A 25063-nucleotide genomic window follows, 5' to 3' on the forward strand; every position below is an offset into this window, starting at 1 on the left:
CCCCTCCCAGAGCTGGGGAGAGAACCCCGGAGTCCTGGCTGCCAGTGCACTACCCATTAGGCCACACTGACTCCCACGATTGACTCGAGGCCTGGAAAGGCTCCCATGCAGAGGAAGAGACTTCAGCTGACTGGAGGGGTGACGTGATCCCAACCTATAAGCACCTAAATGAGGAGGTTTGTGAGAACAGAGGGCTCTTGGAGCGAGCAGACAAAGGCCAAATGGGAGCCAGTGGCTGGGAGAGGAGCCAAGATAAATTCAAAGTGGATAGAAGAGGAAGTATTTTGTCTCTGGGGGAGTTGGGTAACAGCCACATGGGGCTGACTCACCCAGCACTGAGATGCAGCCACCTCTGAGGCGGGGCAGCTGGGGAACAGCCGCAAAGCGACACCACCCGGGGACGGCTCACAGTCCCCCATAATGAAACCGGATCCCCCAAACAGATCCCAACATGATCTAAGTCACGTCCGTCTATTATATCTCAGCCCAATCCCCTGCAAAACCTGCCACCGCCCCCAGATCCCAGCACGACCCCCTGCAACCAGCCCCCCCAGATCCCAGCACGAACCTCCTGCAAAACCAGCCCCCCTGGATCCCACCATGACCCCCTGCAAAACCAGCATGACCCCCTGCAAAACCAGCCCACCCAATCCCAGCACGAACCCCCTGCAAAAACTAGCCCCCATCCCATCCCTGCCCCCTGCAAAACCAGCCCCCCCAATCCCAGCACGAACCCCCTGCAAAACCAGCCCCCATCTCATCCTCTCCCCCTGCAAAACCAGCCCCCCCAGATCCCAGCACGACCCCCTGCAAAACCAGCCCCCCCAATCCCAGCACGAACCCCCTGCAAAACCAGCCTCCATCCCATCCCTGCCCCCTGCAAAACCAGCTCCCCCAGATCCCAGCACAACCCCCTGCAAAACCAGCCCCCATCCCATCCCCGCCCCCTGCAAAACCAGCCCCCCAGATCCCAGCACGACCCCCTGCAAAACCAGCCCCCCAGATCCCAGCACGAACCCCCTGCAAAACCAGCCCCCCAGATCCCAGCACGAACCCCCTGCAAAACCAGCCCCCCAGATCCCAGCACGACCCCCTGCAAAACCAGCCCCCCATCCCATCCCCACCCCTGCAAAACCAGCCCCCCCAATCCCAGCACGAACCCCCTGCAAAACCAGCCTCCATCCCATCCCCGCCCCCTGCAAAACCAGCCCCCCCAGATCCCAGCACGACCCCCTGCAAAACCAGCCCCCCATCCCATCCCCGCCCCCTGCAAAACCAGCCCCCCCAGATCCCAGCACGACCCCCTGCAAAACCAGGCTCCCCCAGATCCCAGCATGACCCCCGGCAAAACCAGGCTCCCCCAGATTCCGACACAATCCCCACAAAACCAGATCCCCTAGAGCAACCTCTCCCATTGCCAAACCGATCCCCAGACCAGCCACCCCCACATCCTCCAACCTCCCCAGCCTCGCCCCCAGCCTCCTGCCCCAGGGCCCTCAAACCTTCACACCCCTCCAGCTACCCATACTCCAGCAGGACATCCCTCCCCCCCTCTCCCCCCAGCCCAGTCTCTATCTATGAACTGGCCCGGTGCCCCCGGGGGCCTCACACCCTGTCCCCCACGTGGTTCTGGAGGTGCTGTAGGAGCACAGAACCCCCCTGGGAGCCTTTGCCACATTCCGGCCGCGCCAGAGACATCCCCCCGCCCCGGCGGCTGGCCACGGCCAGGCCGCGGCCCGAGGGCTGGAGGCGTGGCCGAGCCGGAGCCGAGCCGCCGGGAGGAAGGGGGTTGTCTGCCGCGTGGCTCCTCAGGCCGCGCCCGGCCACGTGGTTTCCCTGGCGCAAGAGGACGGCGGAGATCTCGGCACAGCTTTTGCGGCTCTTCTCCCCGGGCCCGGCCGGCTCCCCTCCAGCGTGGGCCTCCCGGTGCTGGGCCAAGGCTGGCGGGTCCGGGAAGCCGCGCCCACACTCCGGGCACCGGAAGGGCTTGGGGTGGGAGGCCAGGTGGCGGGAGAGACCCACGCCCTCGGCAAAGCTCTGGCCGCAGTCGTGGCACTTGTAGGGTTCGGTGGCCGGGCGCCGGATGAGGCTGGCCATTTCGCCCGAGCCGGGGCGGCCGCCGCTGGCTGAGCCGTCGGGGAAGGGATCTGCCGCCGGCCGGCCTCTTCCACGGACGCCCAGAGCCACGTGGGACGGTTCCGCCACGGGGTGGCCTTTTTCGTGGACCCCAAGCTCCGAGCTGTCACGGACGGGCTCCCCTTCGGCGCGGCTTCCTTCGTGGGCACCGGCAGCCGAGCAGTCGTGGACGGGCTTGGCCGGGGCGCGGCCCCTCTGGTGGGCCCCCGGAGCCGAGCTCGCCCCGAGCCCCTGCCCGCAGTCCGGGCATCTCAGCTTTTCCCTGATATGGTTTCTCTGGTGCTGGGTGAGGGCAGAGATGTCGCCAAAGCTCTGCCCGCAGTCGGGGCACTTGTAAAGCTTTTCACGCATGTGGGTGATCTGGTGCCGGGTCAGGGCCGCGCTGTCCTTACAGCTCTGCCCGCATTCCGGGCAGATGCAAGGGGCATGGAGCTCCCGGTGCTTGGCCAGGGCGGAGCTATCTCCAAAGCTTTCCCCGCAATCGCTGCAGATGCAAGACCCATGGATCTCCTGGTGCTTGGCCAGCGCGGAGCTATCGCCAAAGCTTTCCCCGCAATCGTTGCAGATGCAAGACCCATGGGTGATCTGGTGCTTGGCCAGGGCGGAGCTATCTCCAAAGCTTTCCCCGCAATCGTTGCAGATACAAGGCGCATGGATCTCCTGGTGCTTGGCCAACGCGGAGCTATCTCCAAAGCTTTCCCCGCAATCGTCGCAGATGCAAGTCTCCCGGCTCTCCCCGAGCCCCCCGCCTCCCGCCCCGCCGCTATGCCCTTCCTCCTGGTGCCGCCGCAGCCCCTCCTCCTCAGCAAAGCGCTGGCCACATTCGTGGCACACGTGGGGCCGCTCCTCCATGTGGATGCGCTCGTGGGTGATGAGGTTGGAGCTCTGGCTGAAGGCCTTGCCGCACTCCCCGCAGCGGTAGGGCTTCTCGCCGGTGTGGGTGCGGCGGTGCTGGATGAGGTGGGAGCTGCGGACGAAGCTCTTCCCGCACTCGGCGCACTGGTAGGGCTTCTCGCCGGTGTGGATCCGCTGGTGCCGGATCAGAGTGGAGCTCATGCCGAAGCTCTTCCCGCACTCCCCGCACCGGTAGGGCTTCTCTCCCCGGTGGATCCGCATGTGCAGGGTGAGGTTGGAGCTGAGGCTAAAGCTCTGCCCGCACTCGGGGCAGGCGTAGGGCCGCTCCTCGGTGTGGCAGCGCTGGTGACGGGCCAGGGCCGAGCTGAGGCCGAAGGTCTTGTGGCAGGTGGGGCACTTGTAGGGCTCCACCCCCATGTGGAGCCGCTGGTGCTTGACCAGCGTGGCGCTGTGCCCGAAGCTCTTCCCGCACTGCAGGCATTCATAGGGCTTCTCGCCGGTGTGGGTGCGCTGGTGCTGGATGAGCTCGGAGCTCTGGATGAAGGTCTTCCCGCACTCGGTGCACCGGAAGGGCTTCTCCCCGGCGTGGATCTTCTGGTGCTTGACCAGGTTGGCGCTCTGGGTGAAGCCCTTGCCGCACTGGGCGCACTTGAAGGGCCGCTCGCCCGTGTGGGTGATCTGGTGCTGGATGAGGTCGGAGCTGCGGTAGAAGCTCTTCTTGCAGTCGCCGCACTGGTAGGGCTTCTCGCCGGTGTGGGAGCGCTGGTGCTTGATGAGGTTGGTGCTCTGGCTGAAGGCCTTGCCGCACTCCCCGCACTGGTAGGGCTTCTCGCCGGTGTGGGTGCGCTGGTGCTGGATGAGGTTGGAGCTCCAGCTGAAGCTCTTGCCGCACTCGGAGCAGCGGTAGGGCTTCTCGCCGGTGTGGGTGCGCTGGTGCTGGACCAGGTGGGAGCTCTGGGTGAAGCTCTTCCCGCACTCGCTGCAGGTGTTGGGGCGCTCGCCGGTGTGGATGCGCTGGTGCCGCACCAGCTTGGACCACTGGGTGAAGCTCTTCCCGCACTCGTTGCAGATGTAGGGCCGCTCGCCCTTGCGCTGCAGCGGGGCGGGGGGCCGGGCGGAGGAGGTGGGGGGCTCGAGGCGGGGCGGGCGGCCCGCTTGGGTCCAGGAAAGGTTCTCCCACGGCCACTTGGGGCCGGCGAGCTTGGAGTCCTGGGGAGGTTTGTCCTCCGGCGACGTCCGCTCTGCTGGGGGAGAGAGAGAGAGATGATAAGAATATGTCAGGACTCCTGGGTTCTCTCCCTGGCTCTGGGAGGGGAGTGGGGTCTGGTGGGTTAGAGCAGGGGGGCTGGGAGCCAGGACTCCAGGGTTCTCTCCCTGGATCTGGGACAGGAGTGGGGTCTAGTGGTTAGAGCAGGGGGGCTGGGATCCAGGACTCCAGGGTTCTCTCCCTGGATCTGGGACAGGAGTGGGGTCTAGTGGGTTAGACCAGTGAAAGTTGCACCCCCCCTACAGGTATAGAACCAAGGAGGTCTGACTCCCAATCCCCCTGCTCTAACCCACTAGACCCCACTCCCCTCCCAGAGCTGGGGAGAGAACCCAGGAGTCCTGGCCCCCAGCCCCCACTCCCACTCCCACTCCCCTCCCAGAGCTGGGAAGAGAACCCAGGAGTCCTGGCCGCCACTCCCACTCCCCTCCCAGAAAACCAAGGAGCCCAGCCTCAGTTGATTCCCAGACAGTCTCCAAGCCGGTCTCTCCCATTCCTTATGTGTGTGGGTACCTCCTGAGATCTCCCTTTCCTCGGAGCCCTGGAGATCCGGGACGCTCGGCTCTTCCCCTCTCTCCATCCGGGAGGTCACAGCGGGGGAAGAATCGGGATAATCTGCACATGGAGAAAAGAAAAACAGGTAATTGCACAGGGAGGAGAGAACCCAGGAGTCCTGGCTCCCAGCCCCCCTGCTCTAACCACAGATCCGCTCCTCCCCAGCCGTGGGCACCTAGAATGACAAGGACACCTGGGTCAGGACCTGACCTCATGGGAGGATCCCACCCTTGGAGCGGGAAGCAGGGATGGGGAGTTCCTAGGCAGGGATCAGATTAATCCTTTGCTCGACCATGTAGCTCTTTCCCTGGCTGGATCTCAAAGCACATAACCCGGGCGCAGGAGGGGCCTGTTAATCCTATTTTATAGCCGAGGAAACTGAGGCACGGAGGGCTCATTTGTGTCAGAAACTAAACCCAGGAGTCCCGGCTCCCAGTCCCCCCTGCTCTAACTCACTAGACACCCCCCCCCCCCCAGATCCCTGTCCCCACAGGTGTTGCTCCAGATTTACACAGAGGTCACCGAGATCCGAATCCGTCCCGACACCTGATCCCGGTGAGAAGTGGAGTAGGTTCCCCGCCATCAGCCCCAGGAATCTGCCCTCCCGGCCTGGGTTATTCAGACGAAATTTACAGCCCTTGTCAAGTTTCCATGCAGGTTTTTTTTAATCTTCAAAGCAATTAGAGCGCATTAGCTAATTAATCCTCCCAACAGCCCTGTGAGGTAGGTATTCTTAGCCCTGCCTGACACACCAGGAGCTGAATTAGAACGATGAAGTAATTTGCCCGGGGGTCCACGATGAGTCAGGGGAAGGGTTGAGATTTCGGGCTCCGAAATCCCTGGCTGCGAGCCCAGCTCACCCTGCGTAGAGCCAGGGTCACGGAGATCAGAACCCAGCCATGACTGCATTGGGGTCGCTCCGGATTTGCACCAGGATCGCCCAGATCGGAATCCAGTCCGGACTTCCTTCAACATGGATGCAGCTGCCTCGCTTTAAATCCTCAGCTCAGGAACCTTGGGTCAGGTGCTTGGTTTTTATCCCTTTAAAAGCCCGGCAAAAACTTGGCTTTTTTTTTTTTTTTGGCCCTTGTGTCTTCAGCAAATTTAAAGCCACCTTACAGCCTGTGGACTCTTGAGTCAATGACTCTTGTGATTTAAATTACAGTAACACCATTCTGCTGGGGTTGGACGGACCCTGACTGAGATCAGGGGCCCCTGTCGTGCCAGGTACTGCCCTATGTAAGACCCCACTTTTCTCCCAGAGCTCAACATAGGAACCAGGAGTCCTGGTTCCCAGAGCCCCTGCTCTAACCCACTGGACCCCACGCCCCTCCCAGTGCTGAGGATAGAACCCAGGAGTCCTGGCTTCCAGCCCCCCCCCGCTCTAACCCACTAGACCTCACTCCCCTCCCACAGCTGGGGAGAGAACCCAGGAGTCCTAGCTCCCAGATGCCCCTGCTCTAACCCACTGGACCCCACTCCGCTCCCAGAGCTGGGGGAGAACCCAGGACTCCAGGTCTGGGTCATATAAAGAGTGAGGGACACAAAGAAAAGAGTTAAATGTACAAAGAGCTGGGGAAAGAACCCAGGAGTCCTGGCTCCCAGTCTCCCCCACCCCTCGAACCACTAGACCCCACTCCCCTCCCAGAGCTGGGGAGAGAACCCAGGAGTCCTGGCTCCCAGCTGCCCCTGCTCTAACCCACCAGACCCCACTCCGCTCCGCTCCCAGAGCTGGGGAGAGAACCCAGGAGTCCTGGCTCCCAGCTGCCCCTGCTCTAACCCACCAGACCCCACTCCGCTCCCAGAGCTGGGGAGAGAACCCAGGAGTCCTGGCTCCCACCCCCTGCGCCCCAGCTAGAAAGATAGGTAGGATAGATAGATAGATTTGGGCGAGCGCAGATTTTTCACCCCATCTCTGCCAGTTTCAGGACGGCTCCTTCCCGGACAGCCGTCTACTATTTTGGGGGAGAAAAAGGGGGAAATCTGTTGCTGGTAAGAACAACGACAACCCCGCAGCCCGGCTCTGCGGCGAGGCTTTGAGCCGCGCCTAAGAGCCTAAATCCCAGAAGATCAGCCGGACAGAACGCTGGCCGGCAGCAGGGGTGGCCTGCTGAATGGTGGTTGGTTTCGTGACAATCATTATTTATTATCATCGAAACATCGGGCGGGAAGGGAAGGGCTCTCCTGGGTCCCGTGGTCCGGCACAATTGAAGCCCAGTGCTTCTTGCCCCGTGCTCAGTGGAGCAGGAGAACAATTTATCACCCCGGTTTTTGTCACCATCTGTCACGGGCTTGAAAACTGCCCTCGCCTCCCCGTTCGGTCTTCTCTCCTCCAGCCTGGAGAAAGCCCCGTTTTTCCAACCGCGCCCGGTAGGTCACGGGGTTGGGGTTTTTCTTTGCAACGGCATCACCTTGTTGACTCATATTTCGCCCCGGGGGCCTTTTCTGCAGCAGTCCCTCCTAGGCCATCGTTCCCCGCTTTGTGTCTGGGCAAGGGGTGGCTCCTGCCCGAACTTCGCACTTGGCATCAGTCCTTACTGAATTTCATCCTATTTAAGGGCCGGGCCGGGGACACGTCTGCCTTCCTGTATAACCCAGGCAGGAGAATTCCCCTGCTATGGAGCCCAGGCCCTTGTGTTTGGTTCAAGCATCTCCCGGGAAGGCAGCCAGTCTGGACTGGAAGGCCTCAAGAGATGGGAAACCCACCCCGGCCCATAGGAGTTTGTTCCAATGGACAGTCACCCACAGCGTTGAAAACGTGCGGTCTTATTCCCCGTGGGGACTCGTCTGGGTTTTAGCAGCCGCCCACGGACTCGTCAGCCGTCTTTCTCGGCTCAGGAGCTCGTCAGTAGCAAGGAGGGTCTCGGGTCGCCTCGAAGTCTCTCGCTCTCGGAGGCTTTCTCCCGCCCTCGCCTCGTTTTGGGGGGTCCTCGACAATTCACCCACATCCCCTAGGGTGACCAGATGTCCCGATTTTGGGGGCTTTTTCTTATATAGGCACCTGTTACCCCCACCCCCACCCCCACCCCGATATTTTACACTTGCTGTCTGGTCACCCTACTGCCCCCAGGACTGCCCGCACGATTCTGCCAGCAGCATGGACGCTCTCGTTAATGTGGCCGAGGGTCCAATTTGTATCACGGGGAGCTCAGGTTGAGTTGTGCGGCTGTTACGAACCCCAATCCTTTCCAGAGTCACTGCTTCCCACGATTCAGTTCCCACTCCCCTCCCAGAGCTGGGGCAAGAACCCAGGCGTCCTGGCTCCCAGCCTCTCCGCTCCCCCGCACCAGACCCCACTCCCCACCCAGAGCCAGAACCCAGGAGTCCTGGCTCCCAGCCCCCCCTGCTCTAACCACTAGACCCCATTCCAGTCCCAGAGCCTAGGAGAGAACCCAGGAGTCCTGGCTCCCAGCCCCCCCTGCTCTAACCACTAGACCCCACTGCCCTCCCAGAGACCCAGGACTCCTGACTTCTGGTCAGGCAATTTTGTGCGGCCCCTCCGAAGCCACCCCAAATCTGGAACTGTGGACACAAGCCCGGGACAGGGTGCGCCTGGGACAGTCTCGCCAGCCTCACACGGAGCGGGGAAACCAGCTCCCTGCCCGGCGCGTCTCCGTCCACCCACGGACGCCGCTCGCTAGACGCCGCGCCATGGCACAGAAGACATCGGGGTGTATTTTAACACAGATCAACCCCTCGTTCACCTAGGGATTAGCAATGACTCCCCCCCCCCCCCCCCCCCCGTGGAGCAACGGAAGAGATGGGCAAAGTTTCAACCTGCACATTTCTGGGGGAACCAGCACCTCGGACCCCCGCTGACTGGGTTGGGGGTCCCTGCTGGGCTCAGCTGCACTGAGCCCCCACTAATATTGCTCGGGGGGGGGGGGGGCTGGGAGCCAGGACTCCTGGGTTCTATCCTTAGTTCTGGGAGGGGAATGGGGTCTGGGGGTTAGAGCAGGAGGGCTGGAAGCCTGGACTCCTGGGTTCAATCCCCGGTTCTGGGAGGGGAGTGGGGTCTCTAGCACTTAAAGCAGGAAGGGTCTGGGAGCCTGAACTCCTGGGTTCTTTCCCCAGCTGTGGAAGGGAAGTGGGGTCTAGTGGGTTAGAGCAGGGTGGGCTGGGAGTCCGGACTCCTGGGTTCTATCTCTTGCATTGGGAGGGGACTGGGGGCTAGTGGATTAAAGCGGGGGGGGGCGCTGATAGCCAGGATTCCTGGGTTTCCCCCCCAGCTCTGGGTGGGGAGTGGGTTAGAGAAGGCCAGGGGAGCTGGGAGCCAGGACTCCTGGGTTCTATCCCCAGTCTGGGAGGGGAGTGGGGACTAGTGGGTTAGAGCGGGGGGGGGGGGCGGGGCTGGGAGCCAGGACTCCTGGGTTCTTTCCCCTGCTGTGGGAGAGGAGTGGGTTAGAGAAGGCGGAAGGAGCTGGGAGCCCAGACTCCTGGATTCTCTCCCCAGCTCTGAGAGGGGAGTGGGGACTAGTCGGTTCGAGTGGGGGGGCTGGGAGCCAGGACTTCTGGGTTCTTTCCCCCACTGTGGGAGAGGAGTGGGTTAGAGAAGGCGGGGGGAGCTGGGAGCCCGGACTCCTGGGTTCTCTCTCTTGCGCTGGGAGGGGAGTGGGGACTAGTGGGCTGGGCTGCGTCTCCCTCTGACCCGCCCCCCCTCGCTCACCCTCTATTGTTCCCGCTGGCTCCCCCCCGCCGGGCCCCACTCACCGCTCCGGCCGGCGCTGCCCGGGGCGGGGAGGGCTATGCCCCCAGGCTGCCCGTGCGCAGAGCGGCCCCCATGATCCGGGCTCCCCCCGGGGTGGCCAGGCGCCGGGCCCGGGGCTCAGGGTGACTGGCTGGCGAGCGGAGGAAGGTCCCTTTACGTATCCTGTCCCCAACCCACCCACCCTGTTACGCTACTTCCCGCTCCCGCCTGCTCCCGGAGCCAGACAGGAACACGCTCTATGGTCCTCGCCAGCTGGGCGCCGGGTTCTAGCCCCGCCTCCGCCCGGACTCCTGGGTTCTCTCCGCGGCTCTGCGAGGGGAGTGGGGGCTAGTGGGTTAGAGCAGGGGGGGCTGGGAGCCTGGACTCCTGGGTTCCCTCCCCAGCTCTGGGAGGGAAGTGGGGGCGAGTGGGTTAGAGCAGGAGGGCTGGGAGCCCGGACCCCCGGGTTCTCTCCCCAGATCTGCGAGGGGAGAGGCATCTAGAGTGTCCACTCACAGCGAATAATTCCTGCTTCCCCACTATCTTGTCTGTCTCCTCTTCTGGTTCAAATCCTCCTGTCGGTTACACATGTGCCACCGATGGGGTTGGCCTGGTGTGTAGGAGAAGGAAGATAGACATATGTGTTTTGGGGGCACATGGTTCTGATTCCTAGATTACCCCCCTAGGCCCCACTCCCCTCCTGGACTCAGGGATAGAACCCAGGAGTCCTGGCTCCCAGCCCTCCCCCCAGATCTAACCACTAGACCCCACTTCCCTCGTGGAGCAGGGGAGAGAACCCAGGAGTCCTGGCTCCCAGCTCCCCCAGATCTAACCACTAGACCCCACTCCCTTCGTAGAGCTGGGGATAGAACCCGGGAGTCCTGGCTCTCAGCCCCCCCAGATCTAACCACTAGACCCCACTCCCTTCGCAGAGCTGGGGATAGAACCCAGGAGTCCTGGCTCCCAGCCCCCACTCTAACTATGAGACCCCAATACCCCCCCCACCCCAAGTCAGGGACAGAACCCAGGCATCCTGCCTTAAATGCAAGCTGAGCTTGTTAGCCCATCTCCTGGCTGCACCACGTGGGGCTTGAATTCAAACACCCCCAAGTGTCAGGAGACTGAAGATAAAAAATGGCGAGCATCGGTGCGAGCGTCTGAAATCGCTCCAGTTACGCAGCGGAGAATTGCCGGGCTCAGGAAACCCCAGCCCAGAATCTGCTGCATAAGGGGATCCTTATTCGGCACTGGTGAGGCCACACCTGGAGTACTGCGTCCACTTTTGGTCCCCCCACTACGGAAGGGATGTGGACAAATTGGAGAGAGTCCAGCGGAGGGCAGCAAGAATGATCAGGGGCTTTAACACATGAGTTATGAGGAGAGGCTGAGGGAACTGGGATTGTTTAGTCTACAGAAGAATGAGGGGGGATTTGATAGCTGCTTTCAACTACCTGAAAGGGGGTCCCAAAGAGACTGGAGCTAGACTGTTCTCAGTGGTGGCAGATGACAGAACGAGGAGTAATGGTCTCAAGTTGCCGTGGGGGAGGTTTAGGTTGGATATTAGGAAACACTATTTCACTAGGAGGGTGGTGAAGCACTGGAATGCATTACCTAGGGAGGTGGTGGAATCTCCATCCTTGGAGGTTTTTAAGGCCCGGCTTGACAAAGCCCTGGCTGGGATGATTTAGTTGGGGATTGGTCCTGCTTTGAGCAGGGGGTTGGACTGGGTGACCTCCTGAGGTCCCTTCCAACCCTGATCTTCTATGATCCAGAGCTGGGGGCCGGCCAGGGTGTCGTGCTGGGAATGGGGGAGTCTGGGCCTGGGTCGGGCCTGGAGGTCTGTTGCCTCAGGAAATATCTCGCCTTCCCTGCCCCTTGGCTGCTCCCTGGTAGCCAGTTCTGATCTGAGCACTGAAGGTGCTGCCCCCTAGCTTGAGGGGCATCTGTCTGGGCTCAAGCTCACCTCCCGCCCCCTCCTGCAGCCACGAATCCCCCTCTGAACTGAGCGGGGGGAGGGATTTCCTTAGCTCTGCTGGTGTCCAGTGGCTGCTCTGCTAGAGGGTACCAACCTGCAACCGCTGGCAGATGAGGGAGTCACTCCATTAGCTCAGCTGCTCTCCAGTGGCTTGTGTGCTAGAAGGTAACAACCTGCTGCCACTGCCAGATAATGGAGTCACTCCTTTAGTAGCTGCTTCAGTTGATGGCGCTACTCCTCCAGTGTCATGGCTCCTCTGAGCGGCTCATGTGCTGGAGGACAACAACCTACTACCAGAGCCGGAGTCCACATCCACTTAGGGATATAAACTGAGCGCTCCAGATTTCCTTCCTTCCCCCATCCTGTCCCCACTGGCATCACTCCCACTCCCTCTCCAGCCACTGCAAGGATCAGCAAGGGAATAGTGAATGCCAAAGTCGGCAGGCAGAGATCGAGAGGCGCAAGGAAGTTGATGCTCAGAGAAGTGGGCTCAGGCTCTCTGCAGGCCGAGGCCGGGTGGCTGCATTGGTCACAATCAGAACAGCTCCCCCATCTCAAGGCAATCGGCTCAGGCAGGAGTCAGTTACCCCTGGAACTTTATCTCCCAGGGTTGAAGGAGAAACTGATGATACCAGTCTGGTCTTTCTTTGAAGGAATCCTGTTTCTTTACAAAGGGCAGACTCAAAGTCCTGTCTTCCTGACCCTAACGAGATTCAAAACAGCAGGAGACAGTTTCTTTGCTCACAATCCCACGCCTCCTTCCAGCCAGCACTCTGCCCAAAAATCTCACCCTGAGCTTTTTCTCAGGGGTCCCGCTGCCAGTGCTTTTGTCAAAATGAAACACTTTGATCGCCCTGAAACCAAATGTGCTTTCGGAGAGAATTCCAAAAGTGTAGACACCTGGTGGAATCTCTCCCTCCTTCACAGGAATCGCATTTCTGTGCCCACATAAACCCCTTTCTGCAGTGGCAGCACTAGAGGGGAGGGGGGGTCTCTCCACATTGGTGTCTGTAGTGGGATCCCTTGCCACTCTGGAGCACCATGTGGTGCGCTGTCAGTTCTGAGCCCTGGGTGAATCCCGAGCCATAGTCGGGGCAGAAATGGGGTTCCCCTGCAGCCTGCCGGTGGCTGAGATATCGTTGGTGCTGGAGGAGGTTGGAGGGACGGGGGAATTCATCGGTAGGCATCCCCCACGATCATGGGACATGCATGCCAAGCATGCTGCCATGTACGTCTTCCTGGATCCCCAGAACGTCCCACACTGCTGCTGCTCCCTCGGGATGCTGGGATACGTCCTCTTGGGCTCTCCCCAAGAACGTCTGGCGCAGATCCTTCCCCCCGCACCATGCAGAAATGCAAAGGCATCAACACAGACTCTTTATTGGCAACCCCACTGACACCAATAGAACCAGGCCAGAATCTGATCTCGGAGACTCCGGCATGAAGCCGGCGCGACCCCACGGACGCGAGGGGGGCCGGGGCCAGACTCTGATCTCCACCGATGAGCCCAGCATGGTTATCCCACCCCTGCACGGGCCACAAGGCCCATCCGCTGGGCACAGATGGCTGAGTGGAAGGGGAAAGCGGTGGTTTTGTTTCCTACGTTCAGGCAGGGTCGGCCGACAACATCCCAGGAGGTGTCTGAGCCACGGGGAGGATATTCTGGACTTGTGCTTAGCCGAGCTCAGCGGATCTGCTGACTTAGGAGAGGGAAGACGCGGGGAGAGCTGAGAAGGCGTCAAATGAACTGGGGAGCAGGAAAGGGGAACCCCAAGCCCAGGCTGGCGGCCGAGACAGGGCCACAGGCAGTCATGCCTAGTGGCTAGAGCAGACCTCAGGCCCAGGGGTCAGAGCAGGCGGCGGTAGCCAGGAAGAGGCACCCAGGGCCAGTGGCCAGATGCCGGAGCCGAGGAATGGGGCCCGACAACAAGGCACCTCCCCAGGCTGGACTCAGGAGACGGGTCTGACGTCCCTGGGGAGGAGCAGCGTCCAGCTCTTCCCTGGCCCTGATTTCTGCTGACGAGGTGCCACTTGGCTAGAGAGGGGAAGGATGGTTTTGATGCCTTCTGAGACCCCAGCTAATTCTCTCCTCTGACCCCCCCCCCCAACCCCATCCAGCCCCATAAGCCCTTCAGGCCCCTTGCAGCACATCTCCCCAACCCATATACCTCTCCGAAATAGTTGGACTCCTCTCCTAGAGCTAATGATAGAACCCAGGAGTCCTGGCTTCCAGCCCCCCTTCTCTAACCCACTAGACTCCACTCCCCTCCCAGAGCCGGGGAGAGAACCCAGGAGTCCTGGCTTCCAGCCCCCCTGCTCTAAACCACTAGACCCCACTCCCCTTCCAGAGCTGGGGAGAGAACCCAGGAGTCCTGGCTTCCAGCCCCCCTGCTCTAAACCACTAGACCCCATTCCCCTTCCAGAGCTGGGGAGAGAACCCAGGAGTCCTGGCTCCCAGCACCCCCTGCTTCAACCCATTGGACCACACTCCCCTCCCAGAGCCAGGGATGGAACCCAGGAGTTCAATCCCAAGCTGCAGGAGGGAGTGGGGTTTTCCTCAATCCAGGGGGGAGGGAGTCAGTACAGCACCTGATGTAACAGGGCCCCCAATCTCAATTGAGGGGGTCAGTGCAGCTCCCAATGTGCCAGGGCCTCTGATTTTGGTTGGGGGTGGTCAGTGCAGTGCCCAACACAATGGGGACCCTGATCTCAGTTGGAGGGGGCCAGGGCAGCACCCGGCATGATAGGTCCCCCAATCTCAGTTGGGGGGGGGGAAACAGTCCAGCACCCACCACAATGGGGCCCTGCTCTCCAAATATTATAACACACTTAACAAATTAAAACAATGTATAAAAGAATTTACAATCAATGTATTCTTTTAGCAGAGCTTTTCAAACACTTGCACCAGGTTGGCCTGGGAGGGTGTGGGGTGCCTCCTGGGGGGACTCAAAGCCTTAGAACTCAGGGTGTGTTCTCCTGCTTTTTTCAGGCAGCTAGACAACAGCCACTAAAATTAGATATTTTTAAATCAGCACCTCTGGCTAACTTGCATCGAAGAGTTTTAAAAGAGCTGGCTGAGGAGCTTGCTGGATGGTCAATGCTGATTTTCAATAAGCCGGAGGACACCAGGGAAGTTCCAGAAGACTGGAAGAAAGCTAATATTGTGCCAATATTTAAAAAGGGTAAACGGGGAATTGTAGGCCTATTTTCCTGACATCGATGCTGGGCAGAATTATGGAGCAGCTGATAAAGGAATCCATTCATAATAAATTAAAGAAGGGTCCTATAATTAATGCCAATCACCATGGGTTTACGGAAAATAGATCCCGTCAAACTAACTTGATATCTCTCTTTGTGATGAGCTGGGAATACTGGTGCCATTCATAAAGACCTCGGACCACACCGTCGTCACCCCGACCGCCAGAACGATGCTGGAAAGGACCCTGAAAGACGCCATCCGCTGCCACTCTGCTGAGACCCTCAAGCGGAAGCCGGACCAGGGAACATTTGCTTGATAAAGGTAATCATGTTGATGTAACAGACTTTTGTAAGGCATTTGACTTGGTACGGCCTGTCATTCTCATTAAAACCCAGGCTGATATAAAATGACCATGACTCAGGTTAAATGGGTAAAAAACTGGCTAACTGATAGGTCTCTAACTGTAACCAGGGAATCGCCAGCCAGCGGGCATGCTTCTAGCGGGGTCCTGCAGGGAGCCGTTCTTGGCCCTACGCTAACATTTTTATCACTGACCTGGAAGCCGACATCAAATCATCCCTGAGAAAGTTTGCAGATGCCACACAAATTGGGGGAGTGGTGAATAATGACGAGGCCGGGTCACTGCTCCAGAGAGATGTGGCTCGCTTGGTAAGCTGGGCGCAAGCAAACAATGGGTGTTTTAATACGGCTCGACGTCAATGTATCCACCGAGGAACAAAGCATGTCGCCCGTGCTTACGGGCTGGGGGAAGCTCTCCCGGGAAGCAGCAACCCTGAAAAAGATTTGGGGGTCATGGTGGGTCATCAGCTGGACATGAGCTGCCGGGGAGCCTGTGGGGTGCACAAGCCAGGGACCCTCCAGGAGCAGGGAGGTTATTTGACTTCTGGATCTGGCCCTGGTGCGAGCGCAGCTGGAATCCTCTGTCCGGTTCTGGTGCCGTTCAAGGAAGATGTTGATCGATTGGAGAGGGGTCAGAGAAGAGTCACGAGAATGATTAAAGGATTAGAAAACACATCTTACAGTGACAGACTCAGGGAGCTCCATCTATTTAGCTTAACAAAGAGAAAGTCCAGAGGTGACTTGATCCCAGTCTAGAAATACCTACATGGGAAACAAAGGTTTGATAACGGGCTCGTCAATCTAGCAGACAAAGATCTAACACACTCCAATGGCTGGAAGTTGACACTCGACAAATTCAGCCTAGAAGTACGGGGAAAGTTTTGACCAGTGAAGGTAATTAACCACGGGAACACTTTACCAAGGGGTGGCAGTGGATTCTCCATCCCTTACCATTTTAAAACCAGAAGTGGATGATGTTCAAAAAGCTCCGTGCTGGGAATGATTTGGGGGGACGTTCTCCGGCCCGTTGCCCAGGAAGTCAGGCTGGATGATCACAATGGTCCCTTCTGGCTTTGGAATCTGTGACTAGAACCCAGGAGTCCTGACTCCCAACCCCGCCCCTGCTCTGACCCTCACGACTTCACTTTCCTTCCAGAGCTGGGGATAGAACCCAGGAGTCCCAGCTCCCCCTGCTCTAACCCACCAGACCCCAGACTGGGGTACAGCCTTCCCTCGAACCTTGGTAGTATGAGGGCAGAGGGGGGCCCTGTTCATGGAATTGTAGGAGGCCTCCGTTATAGTCCAGATACAGCCCCATCCTCTGGCCCATCACCCCAAAAGGAACAGACCTGGATGGGGACACCAGAGCTGTGTTTTTAAGCAGCGGGGGAGTCATCCCCCTGCTCCATCGCTGTGTGGCTGTTTCCCAGCTGTCCCACCCCAGAGGTGGTTGCATCTCAGTGCTGGGGTGCAGAGGAGACGTTCGCCTGGTTGAAGAGGGCTGAGGCTGCGTGGGGGTTGCTGTTAAATGACTGGCACAGAGCCACATTCGCAGTTTAATAGCAAAGTCTATTGTTCAGACCAAAAAAATACGTATATACACAGAGAATGTAAAATTCACCCAGGCCCCCTCAAAGTCTGGCATCAGGGGATGCTGCCCATCTTTCCCTAGCCACGTCCCATCTCCTCCCACTCCCTTCTCAGAGCAAGGGATAGAACCCAGGAGTCCTGGCTCCCAGCCCCGCGTCCGCCCCTGCTCTAACCCACCAGCCCCCACTCCCCTCCCAGGAGTCCTGACCCAACACCAACACCCTCTTCAACATCCTCTTCAAAGTGTCTTTGGTCCTTTTGCATTTGGCAAGCATGATTCACTTCCTGCCCCGCTCCCCCTCTGCCCCCCATGCTCTCCAGCCGGGAAGAAGGCAGGGACGAGGCTAGGTCTATGGGGAGTGGGGGGCACCCACTTCCTGCTCCTCGGAGCAGATGCGCTTCAGGGGAGGTGCCCCCATGGACTCATCATCCTCTTCTTCCAGCACCGGCTGCGGGAAGGTTGGGGCCGTCTCAAAGGGGGGTGCATCCTCTTGGCCCTTTGGGGAAACAAGGAAGGGGTATTATACTTCGAGAGGGAGCAGCCTGGGGGATGGACACCCCCAGCAACCTTGGTATGCCAGCCTCGATCCCACCCAGAGATCCCCATCAACCTCCCTACTCTCTCCTGTGCCACGGGTAAGCACCCACCCCAACATAAGCAATGAGACCTGCGGGCCAATGGCCCCACCTCCACCCAACCCAACCTCCACCCAACCCAACCACTGCCAATGGGCCAACTTCCACCCAACCCACCTCCCAATCTCCACCCCACTCAACCCACCCCCACGTACCCTTCACCCCCATGCACCTGACCCAACACCTCAACTCCATACATCCTTCAATTCCACTCCTCCATGCATTTTCCCCCACCATGCGCTCCCCAGTCTACACTCAACCCACCTCCATGCCCCTCACCCCTCAATTTCCCCCTGCACCTGTGACTCCAGTAGGCCTGGAACAGGGTCCTCCTTGGTCAGCATGGGGGGCTCATCCGTCCCCTCAAGCAGCAACACCCCAGAGTCTGCACCCAGATAGGAATGAAGACAAGGGAGTACCCTGGGGTTATAGGTCCTTGGTGCCAGCTCACCCCCAGTAACCCTATGGAGCACCCCTCTGCTGTAGCCCTCCGGGAAGCACGGCCATCCGGCTGCCTGGGTCCCATCCCCTCACTCCCTTGGGCCTTGAAGTGATGCCATCCTGGATTCTGTCACGCCCGAGAAGTGCTGGGGGTCCCGGGCTCCTGGGTTTCACGCGCTCCCTCCCTCCTTTGGAGGCTGGGAACATGGCCTCCCTCCTCCCCCTCCCCCCACCACCACCATGGCACTTACCCCCTTCCTGCCCCAGCATGGGGGGCTGCGAGTCCTCCGCTTTCAGTTCCCCCAGCGGGGTGGGGGTCGCCGTCTGGCTGCGGTCGGGGGTGGGGCTGGAGCTGGTGTCTCCCCCCTTGGCCAGGGAGGTTTCAGACAATGAGCTCTGGTTGCTGTTCTCATCTGAAAAGGGGAGAGGGTTACAGGTGGGGGCCGTCTCGGACGCCTGGGTCCCATCGCTCACTCGTCTGGGGGCGTTGTCATCCCAGATGCCTGGTCCCATCCCCTCACTCCAGACATGCTGGACCCACTGCCATCCCAGAGGCCTGGGTCCCATCCTGTCATCTCCTCAGGGCTGGGAGCACGGACTTCCCAGATGCCTGGGTCCCATCCCCTTGATCCCCAGGGCCCCTTTGAGGTGAACTCTTACGATGCCATGCCAAATGTTCACTCCCATTCTGGACACCTGGGTCTCATCTCCTCAGTCTTGGGGGGTCAGAGTCCTGCCCTGCCCTCCCGGATGAGGGCACACCTGAGCTGGTATTAACGGGGGATCTTAACTCCCCTGATATCCTGCAAATTCTTCGCGTGGGAAGGGGACAGCTTTCCGATCCAGACGGCTGAGGAAACAACAAGGGGGGTCCACCCTGTTTGGAGCTGGCTTGGACCCAGGGGGACGAATGAGTTGCCTACGTGAAGGTGGCCGGGAATTTGGGAGGAAGCGATCAGGATCCAACAGATTTCAAGATCCTGTGGAAAGTCGGGCCTGAGAACAGCAAAACAAGGACACTGGACTTCAGAAAGGCAGATTTCCACCGATTCGGAGAACTAGCAGGCGGTGTCCCATGGAAAGACCAATTCGGAAGAAGAGGAATCGAAGGGGGCTGGCAGTTCCTAAAAGATTTAATATTAAAGGCTCGACATCAAGCTGTTCCGAAGCAGAGGAAAGAGAAGAGCCCAGGTGGCTGCACGAGGAGCGTTTTAGCCACCGAAAGCCCCAAAGGGATACAGCCAGGAGGGGCACGTCACGCAGGACGTCTACATGGGAACCACAGGAGCGTGTAGGGACAAAATCAGGCAGGCCAAGGCAAAGAATGAGTTCCAGCTGGCAAGGAATGCGAGAGACAAGAAGAGGTTCTTCAAATACGTCAGACAAAAAAGAAAGACCAAGGACGGCGCGGATCCGCGGCTCAATGGAGACGGCGAGCTGGCAAGGGAAGACGATAGGAAGGCAAAGCTGCTCAAGGCCTACTTTGCTGCAGTCCTCACACACAAAATGACATGTGACCGGGCGACTCGCAAAGTTACCACAGCCCAAACCGGGGAAGCGCTGCAGATCGGGACGAGGAGAATTAGCAGAAGACCTCTCGGAGCTACTGGCAATAATATTTGCAAACTCAGGGATGAGTGAAGAGGTCCCGGAAGGGCTAGCGCAGCGCCCATCTTGAAAACGGAGGAGCCGGGGATCGAGAGACCAGTCAGCCGGAGTTCGATACCTGGGAAGCTGCTGGAGAAATGTGTAAACCCTTCAATCTGTGAATACCTGGAGGATGAACGGGGTGATCGCCGGCAGCCAGCATGGCGTGACCAAGAACCAAGCCTGCCAAACCAGCTTGATTTCCTTCTTTGACAGGGTAACGGGTTTGGTGGATATAGGGTGACCAGATGTGACGGAGAAAATATCGGGACACATGGGGGAAGCAAATACAAAAACAAAAAACCAGTCGGAGTTGCCAAAGCTAAAAAAAAAACCCCAAAAAACCCCCACTGAAGTGGCCAAAGCCGCAATATCGGGACAAATGGTGTCCCAACCGTGCATCAGTCGGGACGCGGGACAAAGACCTAAAAATCGGGACAGTCCCGATTTTATCGGGACGTCTGGTCACCCTAGGTGGATGGGGGGAATGCAGTGCGCATAATATAACCGGATTTCAGCCAGGCTTTTGACACAGTCCCACGTGACAGTCTGATAAGAAAGCTGGGAAAATGCACACTCAACACAAATACCATGAAGTGGATACATAATTGGTTGAGTAGCTATTAACGGAATGAAGTCGGGTTTCCGTAGAGATCCGTTCTGGGTCCGGCATTGTTTAACATCTTCACTAATGACCTGGCTGTAAAAATAGAGAAAATTTGCAGATGAGACAACGCTGGGGGGCTTGCCAACACTTTGGAGCGTAGAGGGATCTTGATAAATTGGAAAACTGGGCCACAGACAGAATGAAATTCAACACACAGAATGGGCAATGACTGCCCAGGAAGGAGTGCTGTGGACAGGGATCCGGGGGTCATAGTGGATCACAAGCTAAGTGTGAGTCAACAGTGTCACGCTGTTGCAAAAAAAGGGAACATCCTTCTGGGCTGTATCAGCAGGAGTGTTGTCAGCAAGACACGAGGAGTAATTCTTCCGCTCTAATTAGGCCTCAAGTGGAGTATCGGGTCCAGTTCTGGGCGCCACATTTCAGGAAGGATGTGGATAAATTGGAGAGAGTCCGGCGAAGAGTGACAAAAACGATTCAAGGTCTAGAAACCATGAGCTGTGGGGGAAGATTGAAAGAACTGGGTTTGTTTAGTCTGGAGAAGAGAAGACTGAGAGGGGACGTGAGAACAGTTTTCAAGTCTGTAAAAGGTTGTTACAAGGAGGAGGGAGAAAAATTGTTCTTCTTAACCTTTGAGGCTAGGACAAGAAGCAATGGGCTTAAATTGCAGCAAGGTGGGTTTAGGTTGGACATCAGGAAAAACTTCCTACCTGTCAGGGTGGTTAAGCCCTGGAATAAATTGCCCCGGGAGGTTGTGGAGTCTCCATCATTGGGGATTTTTAAGAGCAGGTTGGACAAACCCCTGTCAGGGATGGTCTAGATAATAGTCAGTCCTGCCGTGAGTGCAGGGGACAGGACTAGATGACCTCCCGAGGTCCCTTCCAGCCCTATGATTCTAAAGACAAATGTAGGGTGCTACACCTAGGGAAGAAACACCAAATGCACAAAGAGAAGGGGGGGGGTAACTGGCTTGGCAGCAGCCCTGCTGGGAAGGATCTGGGAGTCGTGGTGGGTCACAACCTCCGCATGAGAGTCAGCAACGTGCTGCTGTGGCAAAAACTACAAACGAACTAACTAAAGCAAATGCAACGTAACAGAAGCATAGCATGCCAGTCACGGGAGGGCATGGTACCGGTTCGGCCTCGGCTGGAGGGCTGTCCAATTTTGGGCACCGGCGTACAGACAGGATGTGGAGAAACCGGAAAGGGTCCAGCGGCGAGTGACAAAGATGATCAAAGGAATGGGAGGCAAGCCACCTGAGCAAAGGCCGGAGGACCTGGGTACGTTTGGAAAAGAGGAGCTGGAGGGGGACCCATGAGGACGGTCCTCAAATACTTGAAAGGCTGCCATGAAAAGGATGGAGAAAGTTGGCAAAGAGGGCAGGAGAAGAGGCCGCGGGTTCAAACCACAGCAGAGCAGATTGAGATGAAATCTCAGGAAACCCGTCCTGACGGTAAGAACAGGAGGACCGTGGCACGGACCTGCCTAGGGAGGGTCGTGGGTTTTAAGAGGAGGCTGGAGCCACCTGTCTGGGATGGTTCAGACACAGCAAACCCTGCATCTCGCCAGGGGGTTGGACTAGATGACCCCGGCGGGCCCTCCCCAGCCAGCAACGTACCGTTCAGGTCCAGCATGAGGAGGGCGGGGTTGGCCCGGGGGCTGGGCACGCGCCCCCTCCTCTCCCGGCCCTTGTGCCGCTCCCCACTGCTAGCCAGTCGCCGCTTCTCCTGCAGGGAAGGGAAGAGAGCGGGGAGTAGAGATGGCCTCCAAACGGGGGGTGTTGGAAAGGAGGGGCGAGAGGAGCACAGGAGGGACAGACAGATGGGGGGTGGGGTTGGGGCAGACCAGCGCTCAGCCCCTCTCTCACCTCATCCCGGGGGTCCACAATCGGCACCCACTTGTAGATCCTCAGAGACGTGTCGCCCACGGTCACCCAGCGCTTCTCCCTGGGTGGGGGGAGACGAGGAGTTCAATGGGATGGATTATAGCCCTCCAGAGATCCCCCCCACCCCCAAAATCTTCAGAGATCCCCCCCCACCATCGACCTGATTGTAAGGCCATTCACTAGCAGAAGTAGTAGGTTATTATCTGCTAGGCAGTGCTAAAGGACTGATGCCGTTAGCTAGTTGCGTTGGGAAGTTGCTGTCCTCCATGCAGAGCTAAAGAGGCCAGGCCTTGAGCTAGGAGCAGTGGTAGCTTATCACCCTCTGTCATGAGGGATGAAACCCTCACACTGCATCCTTCCACCCCCTGAGTTAAAGCAGAGACTCCTTTAAGCAGCAGCAGTAGTAAGCTGTTATCTTGATCCGTGTCACACATATCATCTAGGCCAGGGTAAATAATTTGACAGCCACTCATGTCTCAGGAGCAATTTCCATAGAAAAAAGGAGGTGAACGATCAACCAAATAATTAATAAAACCATGGAATAATAATTAATTGTTCTCATTAAGAGCCTGATCCTGCATTTAGTCACAGGGAGTTCCTTTAAGCACGGGGATGGCTCGCCCGGCACTGAGATGCAGCCACTTCTGGGGTGGGGCACTGGGGCACGGCCGCCATCAACGCCGCAGGGGCGCTGGTTTACCTGGCACTGAGATGCAGCCACTTCTGGGGTGGGGCACTGGGGCACGGCCGCCCATCAACGCCGCAGGGGCGCTGGTTTACCTGGCACTGAGATGCAGCCACTTCTGGGGTGGGGCACTGGGGCACGGCCGCCATCAACGCCGCAGGGGCGCTGGTTTACCTGGCACTGAGATGCAGCCACTTCTGGGGTGGGGCACTGGGGCACGGCCGCCCATCAACGCCGCAGGGGCGCTGGTTTACCTGGCACTGAGATGCAGCCACTTCTGGGGTGGGGCACTGGGGCACGGCCGCCATCAACGCCGCAGGGGCGCTGGTTTACCTGGCACTGAGATGCAGCCACTTCTGGGGTGGGGCACTGGGGCACGGCCGCCATCAACGCCGCAGGGGCGCTGGTTTACCTGGCACTGAGATGCAGCCACTTCTGGGGTGGGGCACTGGGGCACGGCCGCCCATCAACGCCGCAGGGGCGCTGGTTTACCTGGCACTGAGATGCAGCCACTTCTGGGGTGGGGCACTGGGGCACACACCCACCCACCCCCTTGCCCGCTCACCATCTGCGCACTTTCTCGATGGCCGCCATCACCTTCTTGATGTCATCCTTGGCCCGGCTGCGGGTCTCGGCCCGCACCGTGCGCCCTGACATGGGGACGGCGCCCGGGGCGGGGAGGGGGGAGAGAGGGGGGCAGCGGAGGGGAACGACACCGGGGGGGGGGGGAAGCCGAGAGGAGGCTCACTCGGAGTCTGTCTGTCTAACAGGCCACCCGTCCATCCAGCCCCCCACACGCCTACCCCTGTAACCAGCGATCGCCCACCTCTGCCCCGCTGGCTGCCTGGCTGGGACCTAGCGCTGCGGCCCCACAGACACCCCCCCCCCCGGCTCCTATCGCCCCCCCCTTCCTGTCTCTGCCCCCCTTTGCCCCCCGCCTCTATGGATCCCTGCCCCCGCAGCCGCCCTCCCGCTCCCCCTGTCCGGACGGCTGGGTCTGTCGGGCGGCCCCGGCGCCGGTGGCCAGGCCGGAGCGCAGCGCGGCTCGGCTCGGCTCGGCTCAGCTCGCTGCGAAAGGGTGGAGCGGAAGCAAAACTCCCCGGCTTCCGCGAGCCGAGCTGGGGCCTGCCGCGGGGGGGGGCAGAGGAAGGCGGAAAGGGAGGCGGGTCGGAGCCAGGACTCCTGGGTTCTCTCCCAAGCTCTTATCGGGGAGGGGAAGGGAGTGGGTTCTAGTGGGTTAGAGCAGAGGGGCTGGGAGCCAGGACGCCTGGGTTCTCTGGCACTCGATACAACTCCCCTCCCCAGGAGAAGCATAGAACCCAAGCATTCTGGGTCCCAACCCCCACTCCCCTCCCAGAGCCAGGGAGAGAACCCAGGAGTCCCGGCTCCCAGCCCCCCCGTGCTGTAACCCGCCAGACCCCACTCCCCTCCCAGAGCCAGGGAGAGAACCCAGGAGTCCTGGGTCCCAGCCCCCCGCCCCTGCTCTAACCCACCAGACCCCACTCCCCTCCCAGACTTGGGGAGAGAACCCAGGTGTCCAGGCTCCCAGCCCCCCCTGCTCTAACCCACTAGACCCCACTCCCCCCCCCCCAGAGCCAGGGAGAGAACCCAGGCGTCCCGGCTCCCAGCCCCCCACCCCTTTCCCACGCCCACCCCCACAGTTAATCCTGGAAGCGGCTTGGAAGGGATTACAATGGAGGGGCTCGGATGTCTACACTGAGCTCATTGTGCCGTCGCTGACTCACACCGGAGGTGTGTGGTGGGGGGGGATCACCATGACCTCAGCCTCACAAGGGAAGGTATCTCCAACCTGCTAGGGACCGAAGTTGGGGAGGGGGGGTCGGGTCGGGAGTGAGGGGCCCGGGCAGAGCTGGGTGTGCCGGGAGCTTAGGTGGCCCTTGTGTCTTTCTGCCCCTCGTCCCTGCACGTTTCACAAATAAAGAGACGTAGAAAAGTCATGAAACATCTTGCAATAGCTGGCGGGGGCGGGGGGGGGGTGTCTCTGTGATATTACACAGGTCTGGGTCATATAAGGAGTGAGGGACACAAAGAAAGGAGTTAAATGTACAAAGAGCTGGGGAAAGAACCCAGGAGTCCTGGCTCCCAGTCTCCCCCACCCCTCGAACCACTAGACCCCACCCCGCAGCTGGGGAGAGAACCCAGGAGTCCTGGCTTCCAGCCTCCCTGCTCTAACCCACTAGACCCCACTCCCCCCAAAGGTGATAGATGGGTGTATGGGGCTGGCTGGCTGGGGGGATTATTGGGCGGGGGTTAGCTAGAGAGTGGTGTGTGGGGGTGGATGGATGGGGTGGGGTAAGGTAGAGAAGGGGTGGGGGTGGAGGGGGAGGGGGTTAGCTAGAGAGCGGTGTGTGGGGTGGATGGAGGGGGAGGGGTAAAATAGAGAGGGGTGAGGGGTGGATGGAGGGGAGGGGGTAAGATAGAGAGCGGTGTGGGGTGGATGGAGGGGGAGGGGTAAAATAGAGAGGGGTGAGGGGTGGATGGAGGGGAGGGGGTAAGATAGAG

The 25063-nt window shown here is 59.4% G+C and overlaps 2 protein-coding genes across 6 annotated transcripts in view; both read right to left on the reverse strand.

Annotated features, from left to right (window-relative positions):
• Positions 1-1541: 1541 nt before the first annotated feature.
• The window catches only part of LOC114022270 (zinc finger protein 420), a 48282-nt gene continuing 24760 nt past the window's right edge, over positions 1542-25063 (reverse strand). Inside the window, exons 1-3 of one of the 5 annotated variants that reach the window (XM_037898684.2) lie at positions 9521-9632; positions 4769-4870; positions 1542-4232 (exon numbers count right to left, since the gene is read on the reverse strand). In XM_037898684.2, coding sequence (XP_037754612.1) covers positions 1606-4232; positions 4769-4835 — 2694 coding nt within the window. In that variant the 5' untranslated portion in view covers positions 4836-4870; positions 9521-9632 and the 3' untranslated portion in view covers positions 1542-1605. Of the gene's footprint in view, positions 4236-4768; positions 4871-5670; positions 6163-9520; positions 9676-19891; positions 19895-25063 lie in introns of those variants that run through there. The other 4 variants (XM_037898682.2, XM_037898681.2, XM_037898680.2 and 1 more) reach the window with 4 other exon arrangements.
• On the reverse strand, positions 16580-23654 carry BCL7C (BAF chromatin remodeling complex subunit BCL7C). Its single transcript, XM_043550166.1, has 6 exons — positions 23106-23654; positions 21838-21916; positions 21589-21697; positions 17950-18111; positions 17557-17642; positions 16580-17118 (listed from the first exon to the last, which is right to left on the reverse strand). Exons 1-6 carry the CDS (start codon positions 23195-23197, stop codon positions 16972-16974), a joined length of 675 nt encoding a protein of 224 aa, XP_043406101.1. The 5' UTR covers positions 23198-23654; the 3' UTR covers positions 16580-16971.

This window comes from Chelonia mydas, chromosome 6, assembly GCF_015237465.2.
Source record: "Chelonia mydas isolate rCheMyd1 chromosome 6, rCheMyd1.pri.v2, whole genome shotgun sequence".
In the NCBI taxonomy this organism is placed as follows: Eukaryota; Metazoa; Chordata; order Testudines; family Cheloniidae; genus Chelonia; species Chelonia mydas.

Bases quoted from the DNA above. Each gene is read 5' to 3' on its own strand.
- BCL7C (XM_043550166.1), bottom strand. From the start codon at position 23,197: ATGTCAGGGCGCACGGTGCGGGCCGAGACCCGCAGCCGGGCCAAGGAT. The intron at 17,643-17,949 runs GTAAGTGCCATG...ATCTGGGTGCAG, and splicing joins CATGCTGGGGCAGGAAGGGG to ACTCTGGGGTGTTGCTGCTT. The intron at 17,119-17,556 runs GTGCAGGGGGAA...GTTTCCCCAAAG, and splicing joins CAGGCCTACTGGAGTCACAG to GGCCAAGAGGATGCACCCCC.